Consider the following 17,576-nt stretch of genomic DNA (forward strand, 5'->3'; position numbering starts at 1 on the left):
TGTCCATGGACCACTGGTTCTTGGTAACTGTACCAAATATTAATGTCCATGGACCACTGGTTCTTGGTAACTGTACCAAATATTAATGTCCATGGACCACTGGTTCTTGATAACTGTACCAAATATTAATGTCCGTGAACCACTGGTTCTTGGTAACTGTACCAAATATTAATGTCCATGGACCACTGGTTCTTGGTAACTGTACCAAATATTAATGTCCATGGACCACTGGTTCTTGGTAACTGTACCAAATATTAATGTCCATGGACCACTGGTTCTTGGTAACTGTACCAAATATTAATGTCCATGGACCACTGGTTCTTGGCAACTACCAAATATTAATGTCCATGGACCACTGGTTCTTGGTAACTGTACCAAATATTAATGTCCATGGACCACTGGTTCTTGGGGTAACTGTACCAAATATTAATGTCCATGGAACACTGGTTCTTGGTAACTGTACCAAATATTAATGTCCATGGACCACTGGTTCTTGGGGTAACTGTACCAAATAATGTCCATGGACCACTGGTTCTTGGGGTAACTGTACCAAATATTAATGTCCATGGACCACTGGTTCTTGGGGTAACTGTACCAAATATTAATGTCCATGGACCACTGGTTCTTGGTAACTGTACCAAATATTAATGTCCATGGACCACTGGTTCTTGGGGTAACTGTACCAAATAATGTCCATGGACCACTGGTTCTTGGTAACTGTACCAAATATTAATGTCCATGGACCACTGGTTCTTGGGGTAACTGTACGGGTCACTGTCAAGTCCAACTGACTTTAATTTAAGCCAATAATCAGCTGTTATCCCATCTTCTCCACTAGTTGTACCAGTAAGGGGACTGGTACCTCTATTGAGCTAACAATTGACAGGTACTACAAATATTTAAATTCAATTTTATTTATATAGCATCTAATACAACAAAAGTTGACTTTAGGCGCTTTCCAGAGACCCAGAACAAGATGAAATATTCTTGTGTCAGCAATGGAGAAATACGTCTCTGTGTTTCTACACACGGTCTCCGGCAGAAAAATGACAAACACACAGGATATCATAAAGTACAAAACAGCTTTATTTACAAAAAGCAGACCACTGCCACTGTCCCACAAACCCAGGCCCAGGTCCTGTGCTTTGTGTGGAATGCTGCGTCTGTCTGAGGTTGGAAATTCACTGGGCTGACAAAAACACCACCAAGTGCAAGCCCGGAGTGTTTTTCCACCCACGTATTTAGTCTGAGTTTACCCGTCGTCTATTAAACCTCCTTGAACCTGAGGCTCGGTCGGAGCTCTAGCTCCGTCTGACTCCCGGCCGCAGGGGAACCAACCAGACGACAGCAGACGCTGGAGGAGGATGCTGCTGGGGGAACGGACCCATGTTCTAACTGTTATACATTAAAAGAATTGATACAAAAGCCTGTTTCTTTCACTGGGATCAAAGTGAGGGGACCAAATGAGACGCTTCCTTCTTTAAAATAATAATAATAAAAAAAAATAGTCATTTCAGTTTCTAGACTTTGATGCTCATCTGCACCAGCAACACCAAGTCCGTCTGTACAAAGTGTGTCCATGAGGGAGAATCTGGACTGTTCTCCCTGGTCTCTAAATAAAGATGCAAACGCTCAGAAACAACGACAGATGGATCTGGCTCAGCTTTCACTTCACATGCACAGATGACACGATCCAAGTTACTCATGTAATCAAACGCACAAGGATTCATTCCACAGCTTGTGTGTGTGTGTGTGTGTGTGTGTGTGTGTGTGTGTGTGTGTGTGTGTGTGTGTGTGTGTGTGTGTGTGTGTGACAGACAGCTGGTTTCAGAGCTGTATGTGTCAGATATAATCTGCACGGAGACATCATTTGAAGTTGATTAGACGCTGATAAACTGCAAGGTCTTTGTGCGACGATGTCCTCGCAGCTGTGAACACGTTCTCACACATGTCAGTGCGTGTTCTGGGGTCAGTGTGAAGCAACTTCCTGTCTGCTGCATCATAGCTGGTCAGCTTGAGATGGCTGCAACATCCGTATGGGAAATTTTTCTTCTTTTGCAAGTTTCTATGTAATAAATTGCGCCTGAAAAGTTTCTACATGAGAAAACAAACTGAATTCTTGAAAAAGGGACATATTGTTGCACAGCAGGATGTGTGTGGTGCTGTCCATATCAATTATTTCTGTGTGAGTATCTTGGGTGGATGGTCCTCTGCGCAGGTCTGTGTGTGTTGGAGACGGATTAGAAGGCGTAGCGAGTGCGGATGTCCTCCAGCTTCTTGGACACCTCTGGGGGCGTCCTGTCCAGCTCCTCAGAGACACTTTTCTGCTTGTGGGGATCCATGCTGTTGAACTGCTCGCAAAGATCTCCATCAATCACATTCTAGAGAAAAACACACACAAACACACAGATTCAAATCTGCTCCCATCGCTCTCAAGACAGTGAAAATACATTTACCCAGAATTATAAAAATGTTATGCGTTTGTCTAGACTTCTCTTGTCTGCTGTGTGCTAGCTGACGTCCTGGCCTGAAGACCTGCTGGTCTTCAGCAGGAGGGTCCCCCTTATGATCCAGGTCCTGGTCCTGGTTTCTCCTTATGATCTAGGTCCTGGTCCAGGTTTCTCCTTATGATCTAGGTCCTGGTCCAGGTTTCTCCTTATGATCCAGGTCCTGGTCCAGGTTTCTCCCCCCTTATGATCCAGGTCCTGGTCCAGGTTTCTCCCCCCTTATGATCCAGGTCCTGGTCCAGGTTTCTACCCCCTTATGATCCAGGTCCTGGTCCAGGTTTGTCTCCCCTTATGATCCAGGTCCAGGTTTCTCCTTATGATCCAGGTCCTGGTCCAGGTTTCTACCCCCCTTATTATCCAGGTCCTGGTCCAGGTTTCTCCCCCCTTATGATCCAGGTCCTGGTCCAGGTTTCTCTGTATGATCCAGGTCCTGGTCCAGGTTTCTACCCCCCTTATTATCCAGGTCCTGGTCCAGGTTTCTACCCCCTTATGATCCTGGTCCTGGTCCAGGTTTCTCCTTATGATCCAGGTCCTGGTCCAGGTTTCTCCTTATGATCCAGGTCCTGGTCCAGGTTTCTCCTTATGATCCAGGTCCTGGTTTCTCCTTATGATCCAGGTCCTGGTCCAGGTTTCTACCCCCTTATGATCCAGGTCCTGGTCCAGGTTTCTTCCCCCCCTTATGATCCAGGTCCTGGTCCAGGTTTCTACCCCCTTATGATCCAGGTCCTGGTCCAGGTTTCTACCCCCTTATGATCCAGGTCCTGGTCCAGGTTTCTTCCCCCCCTTATGATCCAGGTCCTGGTCCAGGTTTCTACCCCCTTATGATCCAGGTCCTGGTCCAGGTTTCTACCCCCTTATGATCCTGGTCCAGGTTTCTACCCCCTTATGATCCAGGTCCTGGTCCAGGTTTCTACCCCCTTATGATCCTGGTCCTGGTCCAGGTTTCTACCCCCTTATGATCCTGGTCCTGGTCCAGGTTTCTACCCCCTTATGATCCAGGTCCTGGTCCAGGTTTCTACCCCCTTATGATCCAGGTCCTGGTCCAGGTTTCTACCCCCTTATGATCCTGGTCCAGGTTTCTACCCCCTTATGATCCAGGTCCTGGTCCAGGTTTCTACCCCCTTATGATCCAGGTCCTGGTCCAGGTTTCTTCCCCCTTATGATCCAGGTCCTGGTCCAGGTTTCTTCTTATGATCCTGGTCCAGGTTTCTACCCCCTTATGATCCAGGTCCTGGTCCAGGTTTCTACCCCCTTATGATCCAGGTCCTGGTACAGGTTTTTACCCCCTTATGATCCAGGTCCTGGTCCAGGTTTCTACCCCCTTATGATCCAGGTCCTGGTCCAGGTTTCTACCCCCTTATGATCCAGGTCCTGGTCCAGGTTTCTTCCCTCCTAAAGGGGAGTTTTTACCTGCCAGTGTTTATGTAATAATTGCTCGGGGGTTTATGTTCTGGGTCTCTGGAAAGATCCTAGAGACAAATTCTGTTGTAATAGACGCTATATAAATAAAATTGAATTGAATTCTTAAATAATACAAAGAGATTGTGGGGCTGGACAAACAAAATGAACAAAAACATCAGATCTATTCCTGCATCTACCAGAGGGCCAGTACTCTACCCAGTACTCTGCTGCAGAAACACAGTTCCAAGTGTTGGTGGGAGGTGAAAGCAGCGCAGAAGATCATCGGCTGCCCTGATTTGACTATTTAAAAATGCACCTTAACCTTTTTTATATTATTTATATTTCTTGTATCTGTATGCACCGTCTTGCACTGGAAAGGAGATGCTGCTTTTAATCTCACTGTACCCATGAACACTGACAAAGTATTCTATCCTATAATTTTTTGGTCCTGCACATCTAACTACCTTCTGCTGACCTCAGGATATTTACCGTTAAGAGCAAAGAAAAGTGTTAAAGAAAGACGTGAGTATTGTGTCAGTGAAGATCTGCCTGCAGGCGTCCGTGCTGACTTCTTTTACCCCGAGACAAAAACAACATGCGAGTACACTGATCATTTAAAAAGCCCCATATGATGCACCCTCAGTAAAAAGACCACTCACCTTCACTGGGAAGTAGTAGGACCTGAAGCTCAGGTGGTCTCTCCCGCAGAGCGGGGGGAATTCAGAGCGCATGTGCATCTCTAGATGCTGGAAGAAGTCATGATCCTAGAGGGAAGAGAGAGAGAGTTATCCATGTAATAGATGATGATTCTAGCAACGATTTAGGTCATCCAGCATGTTAGTGCCCGTGTGTGGAGCGCGGCACGTGCCCGTGTGTGGAGCGCGGCACGTGCCCGTGTGTGGAGCGCGGCACGTGCCCGTGTGTGGAGCGCGGCACGTGCCCGTGTGTGGAGCGCGGCACGTGCCCGTGTGTGGAGCGCGGCACGTGTCCGTGTGTGGAGCGCGGCACGTGTCCGTGTGTGGAGCGCGGCACGTGCCCGTGTGTGGAGCGCGGCACGTGCCCGTGTGTGGAGCGCGGCACGTGTCCGTGTGTGGAGCGCGGCACGTGTCCGTGTGTGGAGCGCGGCACGTGCCCGTGTGTGGAGCGCGGCACGTGTCCGTGTGTGGAGCGCGGCACGTGCCCGTGTGTGGAGCGCGGCACGTGTCCGTGTGTGGAGCGCGGCACGTGCCCGTGTGTGGAGCGCGGCACGTGTCCGTGTGTGGAGCGCGGCACGTGTCCGTGTGTGGAGCGCGGCACGTGTCCGTGTGTGGAGCGCGGCACGTGTCCGTGTGTGGAGCGCGGCACGTGTCCGTGTGTGGAGCGCGGCACGTGTCCGTGTGTGGAGCGCGGCACGTGTCCGTGTGTGGAGCGCGGCACGTGTCCGTGTGTGGAGCGCGGCACGTGTCCGTGTGTGGAGCGCGGCACGTGTCCGTGTGTGGAGCGCGGCACGTGTCCGTGTGTGGAGCGCGGCACGTGTCCGTGTGTGGAGTGCGGTACGTGTATGGAGCGTGGTACGTGTCCGTGTATGGAGCATGGTACGTGTCCGTGTGTGGAGCGTGGTACCCGGGTCTGGCTCGTACCTCATGGGAAGTGAAGGGGACCAGGATGCCGATGCCTCCGGACAGCGTGGTGTAGACCAGGGACTCGGAGCCTCCGGGGATCAGAGTGGTTTTCTGGAGAGACAACACGGTCTCCCCTACGTGGTAGTTGACTATCACTTCAGCCTGGAGACAGACAGAGGAAGAGGAGCAGGGGATGAAGGACAGGTTTCTGTTGAAACTGGTATAGAACAACAAGGAACGCTGTTGAGACATGACAAATGTTATCCCGTTCTGACCAATGAAACAACAGATGTTATCTGATGTCATTTTAGGTAGAGATGCACCGATCGATGGGCAACCGATCAGGATCGGCCCATAATGCCCCTATCGGCTTTGATCGGAGTTCTCAAAATAATAGTCCAAAGCTGGCCGATCAGATGACGTTTACTACAACAAACCGCCGCCGGCGCTGCGTTCCCGCATCTCAGACCCAGCTGTCCTGATGGGGCGTGGTCGGCCTCGTCGGTACGGGAGTTTTACAATGTCCCAAAAGGACAATAAATTTGCAGTTTTTTGCAAAGTGTGTGCAAAAGGAGATACCACGAGGAGGAATGTTAAAAGAATTTCAACACAACGAAGCTGATAAAACATTTGAAAGTTTCTCAAGTCAAGGACTATATAAAGAACAGGAGGGTGCAGCAACGGCGCTAACTCAGCTGTAACAGACCTAGAAACGACAGCAGCAACAGCAAGAAAAATAAAGAACTACATTGTAAGGTAATGAATTCATATGCCTTGATCATCATTTCTGTTGCAGAAGACATCGGGTTTAAACGCGTTGTTAGCTGCTTTGATCCCGGGACGCGCTGCTGCGTCGGAAATATTTAACTGATGAATATCGGCTGGAGTTATACCAAACTAATATTTATGTATGTATGTATTTGCGCACACACACACACACACACACACACACACACACACACACACACACACACACACACACACACACACACACACACACACACACACACACACACACACACACGGAGTTTTAGTGTGAAGAGTTTCCTCACACACAGCGGATGATATCGCTAAAGCTTTAGCAAACCTTAATTCATTTTTTATTTTGAGATTTATTCCTTTTTCCACAGGAAAACTAAAGTTTATAGTTTACAACTTGTATCAACTCAAAGAGAGAGACGTGTCTGCTGTTGTCTGTGTTGGTGGACATGTTGTGGTGTACATAATCATTACCACAGGAAAGCTTAAGTTAATAAACTACATGAGTCTAAATTGTCTCTAAGAGTCTCTCCAGGGTGAAATATTGCACATTGCCTCAGCCTGAAATAAAACAGTGGTCAATTCATGATACTTTCTCATCTCCTAATTTTGATACCTAATAATACAATGTCAGTGTTGTGTACATGAAACAACAATACTGACGAATTTATCCAGAATTCAGCCAGAACCAGAAAAACAAACCCATGAACAGCTTTGCTGGTGCCGGAGTCAGAGAAGATGCACCGGGGTCCCCTGGAGGAGAACGTTACACAGTTACACGTTACATCATCCTCCGCTGCAGTGAGCTTATCAGGACGTGGCTCAGGTACAAACGCAGCACTGGGGACTAATAAGACCTCAGTGGTGCTCTGCTGATGGAGATGAATCACAGAGATGCGTGATCCTAACACCATGAGACCAGGAGGGCTCAGGGAAAGTTAAATTAGACTCTGTGGTGGAGACGGATGGGGACGACATGCAGGGAACACAGCTCCTCTCTGACGGGAGACAACAGCAGCTCTGTGTGGAGATGACACTTTAATGTCATGAGATGGGAGACACAAGTCCGTCTTGTGATTTGTTAGAAGCCCCCAAAGACAACAGCCAAAAGATGTTTTTAATCACTGCCGACAGACAGACAGTGTATTTCAGTGAAATCCTCCGCTCCAGTCTGGTCTCATCTCCTTCTGAACCTGACCCGCTGGAGGAGGAGAGATCTCAGGGAACATCAGTGCTGATACACGGCTCAGCAGGTACAACCAGGCACCGCTTAACCTCCTGGTAGCAGAGTGCTGAGGTTAAAGGTCCAGTTTTGGGGGTTGTGAGGAACGTTTTTTGTAAAAGCTAAACAAAATTAAAGCTGCAAGCAGCGATGAACGGGCCCTCGCACTCATGGCCACCGCCCCCCATAAGCATATCAGAAATGACACCACCCACGACTTTCTATGTCAAACCAGTCAAAAGTTATGCCAGAAAATAGAAACTAGAAATAGAAACTATCAAATATTGACCAATCAGAAGAAGGGGCGGGGCTAATTCAGGCCAATTATGGTCAAGGACTCAATACAGAGTCCGATGACACCACCGACGAGTCTTTATGTCAAACCACTCAAAAGTTATGGCAGAGAAAAGTTTTCTAGGGAGCGCTGTTAAGCCATTAGGACACGCCCATTTATGCAAACCATTAAATATCACATTTATCGCCAGGCCTGGCTTGCGTGCAAAATTTGGTGACTTTTGGGGCACGTTTAGGGGGAAAAAAAGGCCCTCCTTTCGCCAGAAGAAAGAATAAAAAAGAATTAAAAAAAAAATAAATCCTACAGATACAATAGGGCTTTCGCACCAAGTGCTCGGGCCCTAATAAAAAAAAAGCATAAATTGTGCTGAAATGTGATATTTCCTATAGAACAGTGAAACGGCATGAAGTCGCTGACAGGAACTGGTGATCCAGCCTGGACTCATCTGGTCACAGGCTGCTCACGTTACAGCCGACCAACTAACGTAGGAGACGTTTGTGTCCTCGTTAGTTCAAAGTTAGGGTTGTTCATTCTAGCACGCGTGTATCCATCTGCATAAGCTCATCCTACACAGGGAAGCATTTTGGATAATTGTAGTCACGTCAAGGATTTCTTTTTTCATGTTGCAAATAAGTAACAGAAGAAGTGAGGATGAGAGAACGAGGGTGACTGAGCAAGAGGCCAAACTAATCTTGGACGTCGTCGTAAAACCAACTTGACCTCCAGGCGATACCACCTTAAATCAATATCAACAGAAATCGACACTTTTACCTGGATAACCATAAATGCGCGTGTTGTGTGTTGGAAATGCATACATTTGTGAATATGTTCATGTAAAATATGTATCTAAACATTTCAAATATCTGACATGTGTTTACCTACGCAGGCACGTACACAGGCCACTTTATTGGATACACTTGTCCAACTGCTACCCACACACACACACACACACACACACTATTAATAGACTCAAATAATATTCTGTCTTAAGTAAAACTGACCACTACTATCTCTCTATGTGCGCATGGGTTTTGTCACGTACCTGGACACAGACCATAAGCCTACTATCTGCACGCCGACTATGAAAATATGTATTTTCAATGTAACCCAGTATCCTGTATCATAGCAATGTTTGACTTTTGCACCAAAGAAAACCCGCTGGAAAATGGATTGACAATCCAGTGAGTTGTGGTCATTTTTCCTCCCTTTTAGACGGGGGAGTGAACGGAGCTGACGAGCGGTCCAACATGTCAGCCCATTGGTTGGTCCGCTGCTACAGACGAACCATCAACTCTGTCCTGTCTATGGTTTCACAGAGACTGCCCCCCAGTGGCCGGAGCCCGTCAGAACCCGCTGACCTGCATTCCTGCGGGAGCAGCCCCAGAATCACGCTCAGGCCCTAAAGCTAAGGTATTCTTTGAAGTTGATGTTGGTCAGGAGGAGACCGGCAGCTGGCAGACACATGACCTGAAGAACCAAACCAGTTACTTTCCTGGGAGCTAACATCATTTGAATGAACAAGTGAAGAATGTAACACTAACAGAAGTCCAACTGTTGCCTCACATGATGGAAAGCCATCCTTCGCCTCAGTATAGCCAGTGGAAGTGGTTTGTTTTGGAATATGAGGCGGCTAATAAAACTGACGGTGATAAGAAAGTGTAAACAATAGTAAAAAATGCCTGTGATTAATACAGGCCAAGAGAGTTACTCCTGCTCTTTGAAACAAACTGTTAAAATTTAGTTATCGTTGGCCAAGGTGGTTTGAAGCTTCTTATAATTTCAAGTTTTTTCTTTGCATGTGACATGACCACACAAGATAAAATTTGGTGCAGAGACAGTTGATCCATTCATTTGTTTGACAGGCGGCTATGTCTGCCCAGCCGTGATATTTGGAGATAAAATAATCAAAGTGGAATGTTTCTAACTCAATATAAGACCAGCCATGCAACGATAATTGAGGTCAACTGGCCAAGATGTGTGCACAAACACAGGCAAGACACACACACAAGTCTGGGCGTTTACACATCTATAAATAGAAATGCTGCATTTCCAAACTGAAATGAATCAATGTGCACACAAGCAAAAATAGCAAACAAACACTGTCACAGAGGAAACTGGGAGCAGCTGGTAATTGGAGGGACTTTCCTAGCCTGAGTGCTACCTAAACAGTTTCTGACCAGGATTTAAAATGCAGGGATGATGATGATGATGTTTCCTCGGTGTGCAGCACTAGTGAGGAGATTGAACCTGTGGCTTAAGGAAGTGTCAGTGGAGGTTAAAAACAGTGGGCAGGGCGGCGTGGTGCGTCGGCTGCATTTTCTGACCTGGAAAGATATTTCAACTGAAAAATTCTTTGTTGGAGCCTGAGTGTGTGTGTGTGTGTGTGTGTGTGTGTGTGTGTGTGTGTGTAACCGTAGATCATATAATTGTTACCATGGGCAGAAAAACCTATGCTTACAAAAAGGGTCAGACCTCCTGCGTATGCAGAAGTTAGAGCAGTTGAACTTGTTTGAGCATATGCTGATGAGCAACAACCTTTAAAGCAATGGTATCGCTCTCTCTTCATCACATTAGGCAGATACTTTTCTCAAAAAGGGTCAGACCTCCTGCGTATGCAGAAGTTAGAGCAGTTGAACTTGTTTGAGCATATGCTGATGAGCAACAACCTCTAAAGCAATGGTATCGCTCTCTCTTCATCACATTAGGCAGATACTTTTCTCAAAAACCACCCGCAACAGAAGAATACAATCATTATTCAAATATATTTCTAAGCTATTTAATTGTATTCTGAAGTATCGTATAACTCTGAGTTATCAGTTGTACTGTATAGGCCTATATGGTTTTGTGAATTAGTTTTTTATTTTTTCTTGTTTTTAGGAAGGGAGCCACTTATGCCGTATTTTCGCGACCATATGGCGCACTGTGTGGAAAGGCGCACCCTCAGTTTTGTGTGTCAGTTTTGGTTTTAAAACACACATACGGCGCACCGACCCAAAAGGCGCCGTCTACGGAGACGGAGCTGCACACACACGCGTTGCAAAACACACACGCGCTAAAAATACAGCAGAAGCAAAACTTAGTTTGATATTTTATTTCACTTTTCACATCAATCAAACCCTTCAAAGGTTCATATTCTGTTTCTGCAAAGAATTTAAAAAAACCACCGGGTTGCTGCACAAACCTGTCTCAGCCACTGATCATCTCCTCATCCATCCAGCCCTTTTCATTTCACTCTGGCTGGAAAAGTCTCTTTAGGGAACGCTTTTCTTTTAAAAATCCCGACCGCGGCGGTCCCGGGTCCCGCTCCCCGTTTGCTCCCTCGCGCTGGACCGGGTCCCGGTCGGCCCTCCCCCGCGCTGGTCCCGCGGCGGACCGGGTCCCGGTCGGCCCCCCCCCACGCTGGTCCCGCGGCGGTCCCGGGACCCTCGCGCTGGACCTGCTCACACACACGCGCTGTCGGGGAGCCGGTATCGGGGTTTGTATCCGACAGGAGCTCCGTTAATTCAGCTGCGCCAGTCCGAATTTCCAGACCTGTCTCAGCTTCTTGATCATCATCATCCCTTCATCCAGCCCCCTCTTTTCATTCACCCTTATAATGACTCCGGCTGGAAACGTCTTATGCAAAGTTTTTCTTTTAAATATCACCATAAGTTTCTGTCCATCAGCTGCGCCAGTCCAGCACCACATACATGAGAATCTGTGTGTCGCGCCGCAAATACACACACGCGCATGTCGGGATCCGGTACCGGGTTTGTAACCGACAGATTTGGCTGCAAATCTCGGAGAGTGAAGCTGATCTGACCTGAGACAGACCCCAGAAATCTCTGCTCTTAAAGCGGCCGGGAACCAGGTCATCGGACCCGCTTGGGGAACCAGGAAGTCGGCTGCAGCAGCGCGCATCACCGCGCTGCTGCAGCCGCTGCTTTAACCGGGGAATGTGGACGGTTCCGACCGGCCGGGACCGGAGCAGCCCACATGGACTGGTAGCAGGGGCTCCCGGGGAAAGAGCACCGGCATTTCAGCCGGATCTGCCCCGGGGAAAGCGGCGATCGGACCCGCAAACCCACGGCAGGTGCGATCGGTTCCCGACATGCAAAACACACGCGCGCTGCAGAACACTCACACACAAGTGTGCTTATTTAAATACAGCGGAGCAAAACTTAGTTTGATTGTATTTTATTTCACTTTACACATCAAGCAAATCCTTAAAAGTCTTCATCATCTGTTTCGCATTAAACAGCTCAGTGGATGGTCTCATTCAGCTTCACCCGCCCCCTTCTCTTTTTACCTTCTCATGGTGGCCGACCTGACATTACCGTAATTCAGGTAATAGACACGGCGCACCGTTTCTTAAGGCGCCCGGCACATTTAAAAAAAAAAAAAAAAAAAAAAAAAAAGTTGCGCCTTATGGTCGCGAAAATACGGTAAGCCCTTCGCGTTTTTATGCCCTCTCCTGCACATATTTTCTTTTCATCTGTGTAATGTTCCTTTTTACAAGTGCAAACAATAAAACAAAAACAAAAAAATCAAGCTACAGTCCTTAAGTGGAGTGCCACTAAGAAGACATTCAAGTTCCACTCACTAAGTTACAGTTGCAGGTACAGACGGGTGTTCTTGGAAGGGCCAGTGGCATTTTCCACACCTTCTTGAAAGTAGAGGGACGTCACAGGTCACTTGTTCCCCCCACCAGAGGAACAACGTGGGAGAGCAGTCCCGACTGGCCTTGTGTAAGGAGAATAGCGGCGTGCTTGTGAAGGGGTTTAAGTCTCTACGATGGAGTTCAGGTGCGGACTAGAGGGCTGCGTTGTGATTGGCTCCCGCCGGCTCCCTCCGGGTCCCAACGCAAATCTGGCGGGAGCGGGCGGTTTGAACTTTGCTGCTAAAAAAAAAACACTGCGGGATCGGGATGTAGTCTAGCGACAAAATGGAAATCAATGAGGTGGAAAAGAACCTCAAACAAGGTCTTTACAAAACCAAGACAAAGCAAGGCCAGTCAGATATTTGAAAAAAAAAATGTGTCTGTGGAGCATCTTGGAAGAGACGCAGGGATTGGAACCATCAGTCGGTCAGCAACATTCTCTTCCTCCACAGCAATGTAATGGCCAAGTGGTTCATTTGTTACATTAATTTCATTCGTTCACTTTGTTTATTTTATGTTATTTATTAGTGTTATTTGAGCCACTCACACCTACTCTCGTTGCTGTAACCTCAATCACATAATTGATACGTGTGTGAAAGGTGAAATAGCTTGTGTGGTGATGATGGATTTGTAACCAACTTTCGGTCAGGTGACCTATGAACTGTCAATCATCCATCAAGCTCCACAATTATCATGTTAACATTAAATCAGATAGATTTGTCTGGACATTTCTCTTGCGGGACGGGAGAAGACAAAATCAATGCATCTTTATTATTGTGCAGCATGAATTCTCAGAGTTTTGTGGATGCGGGCAGGAGTATAATATATATATAACGGGGCTTAAAGTAAAAAAAAAAATCCTGAGCCTGAACTTTTTTCCGGGAGCGGGGGCACATGCGCTGGCAATTTGGCAAGTAACAAGAGATAAATATATCTAAAAATGGGAGCCAGAGACCCACATGAGTGATTATGACAAATTAAAAGAAAATGTTTCACTTTAAAACAATCAATTTGTATATAAACTGAAAATATTTAAAATAAATAAATGTGCTTTAATTCCCCTTTGTTTTCATTTAGGCTCTATTATAGGAATTGCATACAGAGGAATGTCCACAGCACTTCAGTGTCAACAAAGGTACATAAAGAGCTTTGTAAAAGATTGACGGGTAGATATTTTAAATATTTTGTAAACCTGTCTTAAAATGTAATGGACCTCGGTTGGGCTGGTTGGACAGCGGGTGGCGTTAAATTTCCCTTATTTTTTTAATCCAAAACTTGACAGGTATGTATGCCATGAGTATTCATATAGTAATCCCTTGTTTTTCGTGGGGGTTACGTTCCAAAAAGAACCCGTGATAAGTGATATCCGCATAGTAGCAACCCCTTTTTTTTTTACAATTATTATACAAGGCTTCAAATTGCGGAGATCAGCCCTGCCTCGCACGTATTCCACTGCTCTTCTGATGCTGCTGCATCCCGACTCGCGCTGTAGCGTCTTTTTATCCTAAAGCCCGCGGTGCAGGTGTGTTTTTTTCGAGAAGAAAATGGTTATGGGTATTTTTTGTCGCTCTTTTTTTCTTCTGGGCAAAAAGATTCTTATAAACAGACATTCATTAATTTTTCTCCATCTTGAAGTCGGTGATTGGTATTCCGGCAGGTTGAACCACGGCTCTGCGCCCTGCTGCCGTCAAAGACCTGCCCAGCTCTACTTCTGATGTGTCTTTGGTTGAGCGCCAGAGCTGCTTTTCCTCTCATTCTATGGGTAGACGAACTCGGTTGACTCAAACTTTTTTTTTTTCTCAATTTTTTCTTCTTTTTTTTTTTTTTAAAGCAGTCAAACTCGCACGTCAAGAAAAAAATTCCGTACGCCGGAGATCCGGCACGGTGCCGGAATACTTTAAGCCCTGATATAATATAAAGACTGCGGGAGCGGGTGGTAACGGCCAGGACGAAGGAAACGGTCCCATGCAGGGCTCTAGTGCCGACCCTGACGTGACAGGCAGATGACCGGGACTAGTGTTTTATTTACAGTTTTTCACAATTGTTTAAACACATTTCCTGATAGACTATCTCACTTTCTCAAAACTCTTACACACAAATTACAAAACTCACACACAAAATCCTACACTTCTCTTGCAAAAGCACACTCTACCCTCAAAACAGTGTTAACTCTTCACTAAATGGTATTTCCTTCTCAAATGCCAAACACATACATCATTTGAGTAGACATTTCTAAGCACCCACTGAACACTGATGTGCAGAATGGAAGACACTATAGTATGAATGGAAAACACTATGAATGCCTCAGTAGAATCATGCATTTGTATGTTCAGTGTTACACCTTCAGCTGTTGGATGGAATATATCACCATATAGTATTCTTATGTATAGGCTACTCGAATAGAAAACAAGAGACAAATTCTTTACTGTAACAACAGATACAGTAATATTTTACTGTATTTGGACTCAAAATGTGTAAGATCGCTCCTCCTCCTCTTACTCTCACTCCTCTCCCTCCTCCTCACCTTTCTCAATATTGCCACCATCCATTGTTCTCCAAACAAACCAGAAGCTCACCTGTGACCCTGTGACCCTGGTCCATGGGCCAGAGCCCAAAATTTCACTTGTCAGTACCACTCAAGGTGACCAAACTTGCTTATAATTTTTCAAAATATCCATGTCTATAGATGATATTCTGGTATGATAACCCTTCCTGAGTGGCAGCTGGATCATAGTTATCAGCTCATGAAGTTACCCACCTCCTTCAGAAAATTACATTTTAGATGCTGCTGCATATCCTGGTTTAGACTCATGTACAGGATATCTGTCAATGTGTCACAATATTGTCTTTGGTATCATTTTAAAGGGGACCTTTTAAGCATTCATTCAAGCTTATATGTGATACATTTCCCGAATCCAGTTTTTGTATTTTGTGTCTCTGTTGTTCCTAGATGGCACAGGGATAAAAAATACTATATCATTTAGGCGGAAATTGTGTAAAAATGTGTGTTGTTTATAGTTTAAAGAGCTGCAGTGACCTCTATGTTGGTCAGAAAGATTCACATATTAGCTTGAATGAATGCTTAAAATGATACCAAAGACAATATTGTGAAACATTACATAACAGATATCCTGTACATGAGTCTAAACCAGGATATGCAGCAGCATCTAAAATGTAATTTTCTGAACTTCATGAGCTGATAACTATGATACAGCTGCCACTCAGGAAGGGTTATCATACCAAAATATCATATAGAGACATAGATATTTTCAAAAATTATAAGCAAGTTTTTTCACCTTGAGTGGTGCCGATATCTGGCCTGGCCCATGGACTATTATGGCAAATTGCTGATTGCATATCTCACAACAGCCTTTGGAGTTTAGAAATGTGATTGACTGTGTGTTCTGTGTGAACAGCAAGAGAGGGAATTCAGGAAGAGTGTGCAGGATATTGGGAATTGTGTGTAGTGTTGTGAGAAATGTGTGGTATGGAATGGGAATTTGAGTCTAGAGCAGTAAATGTGCTTGGAGTTCAGCAGGATTGGTTCAGCCACCTGAAACATGAGTTTCAGGTTGTGCACATTGTGTCTGATGTTCCAATGAATGTGTTTAAACAATTGTGAAAAACTGTAAGCTGGTAGCCGGCGGAGCTCAATTGGCACTTTTGCACAGGGATTAAAGCAAAAAAAAATCCCAGGATGGAAAGTTTTCAGACCCCCCCCGGTGGTTTAAATTTAGTCATTTCAACCATCAGGGGGAAGGATAGGTTGCAAGTTTGGATTACAAGGTACAGTTAAGGACCCATTGGCTTAGCAGTTAGTTATTTAGCAACGTGTAAGTACCTTTAGTGTAGAACATTTTAACTTTCTTACTCTTATGTTTAAAATATCCCTGATGGTCAATAACAAGTGAAGCCTCATTAAACTGAGCTGCAAAGGGAAGAAAAACAAGCACAAAAATACTGTAACGACCCCCCCACTCCCCCCTACTCCCTCACGGTGTTACCAACTTTAACATTAGTCACATTTAAACACACATCCATTTCCACAGGTGTTGTGATTGTAGTTGTTATACAACCTTTAAAAAAGAACAAGCAGTACACTTACACTTAGCTCCCAGGCTAACTAAGCTGGCTACCACAAAACTGCCCCTTTAACTCTCATTTAACTGCCCTGATTCCCCCTGATAGACACACCGGTGACAGGTACAAGGCTGTCCCGTCGTGGGGGGGGTGAATGAATGAGGGGGTGAATGAACGAGGGGGTGAATAAACAGGAATATCCCTCTCTATCGTGGCGGAGCTGGCGCCGAGCCTGAAGCTGCTGTCACGCAACCACTGACATTGCTGAATAATCTCTCGAATATAACCCAGCTGGAGCTTGAAAACAACATTTTAAAAAGATATTTAAAAAAATAAAATAAAAACATACAACAAATACCAGTTTGGGGTCGAGAAACAGCCGAAACCGGCAACGGTGGGAACATTTTTCGCGGCAGATGCGCATGTAAGCCTGATTTATGGTTCCGCGTTAAATCGACGGCGTAGGCTACGGCGTAGGGTACGCGGCGACGCGCACCATACGCCGTAGGCTATTAGGTGTCAGGTTACGTGCATCTAAAACCAGAGGAGAACTTTACTGTGTGTGCACAGCCAACAGCTGATTGACTGCAGTGGGCGCCGTTCGACAAGTCACCACGGCGCTACAGACACCCCGGTGTTCATATTTTTTGTCGGATTTGCGCTGATCTCTTTAAAAATATTTTTAAAAAAATCCCCAGGACGGAAATCCGTACCCAGTACGGAGAACTTTAATCCCTGACTTTTGCACTAGGACTTACTTGGCGCGGCTCCACACGTGTGTTTTCGCACTGCCAGGGGAGAAGTGGGGGGGGTGGGGTGAAGCGGCTGTGACGTACTCGATTGCGCAGCACCTTTGTTTGTGTCGGCGCAGATGAGAAATCAGCTGGAGCCGGGAGCGGCTGAGAAAAAAACAGCCCGTCTACATCGCTTTTTTAATTTTTTCTCGACAGCCACCAGGTTTATGAACATCTGCACCTCAGAGTTGGATCACCAAACAGACGTTTTTGCTGTATAATAAAATCGCTGCGAGCCGCCTCGCGCTGACTCCCGCTTCCTGATTCAAACGTTTGAC

The 17,576-nt window shown here is 46.0% G+C and overlaps 1 protein-coding gene across 1 annotated transcript in view; it reads right to left on the reverse strand.

The window, feature by feature from the left end:
- Nucleotides 1-1,063: 1,063 nt before the first annotated feature.
- Nucleotides 1,064-17,576, reverse strand: part of sf3b3 (splicing factor 3b, subunit 3) — a 72,539-nt gene continuing 56,026 nt past the window's right edge. The window contains exons 25-27 of the mRNA XM_061722341.1: nt 5,528-5,671; nt 4,568-4,672; nt 1,064-2,381 (exon numbers count right to left, since the gene is read on the reverse strand). Of these exons, the coding sequence (XP_061578325.1) occupies nt 2,241-2,381; nt 4,568-4,672; nt 5,528-5,671 (390 nt within the window). The 3' untranslated portion in view covers nt 1,064-2,240. The remainder of the gene's footprint in view (nt 2,382-4,567; nt 4,673-5,527; nt 5,672-17,576) is intronic.

The sequence above is a fragment of the Cololabis saira genome, chromosome 5 (genome assembly GCF_033807715.1).
Source record: "Cololabis saira isolate AMF1-May2022 chromosome 5, fColSai1.1, whole genome shotgun sequence".
NCBI lineage: Eukaryota > Metazoa > Chordata > Actinopteri > Beloniformes > Belonidae > Cololabis > Cololabis saira.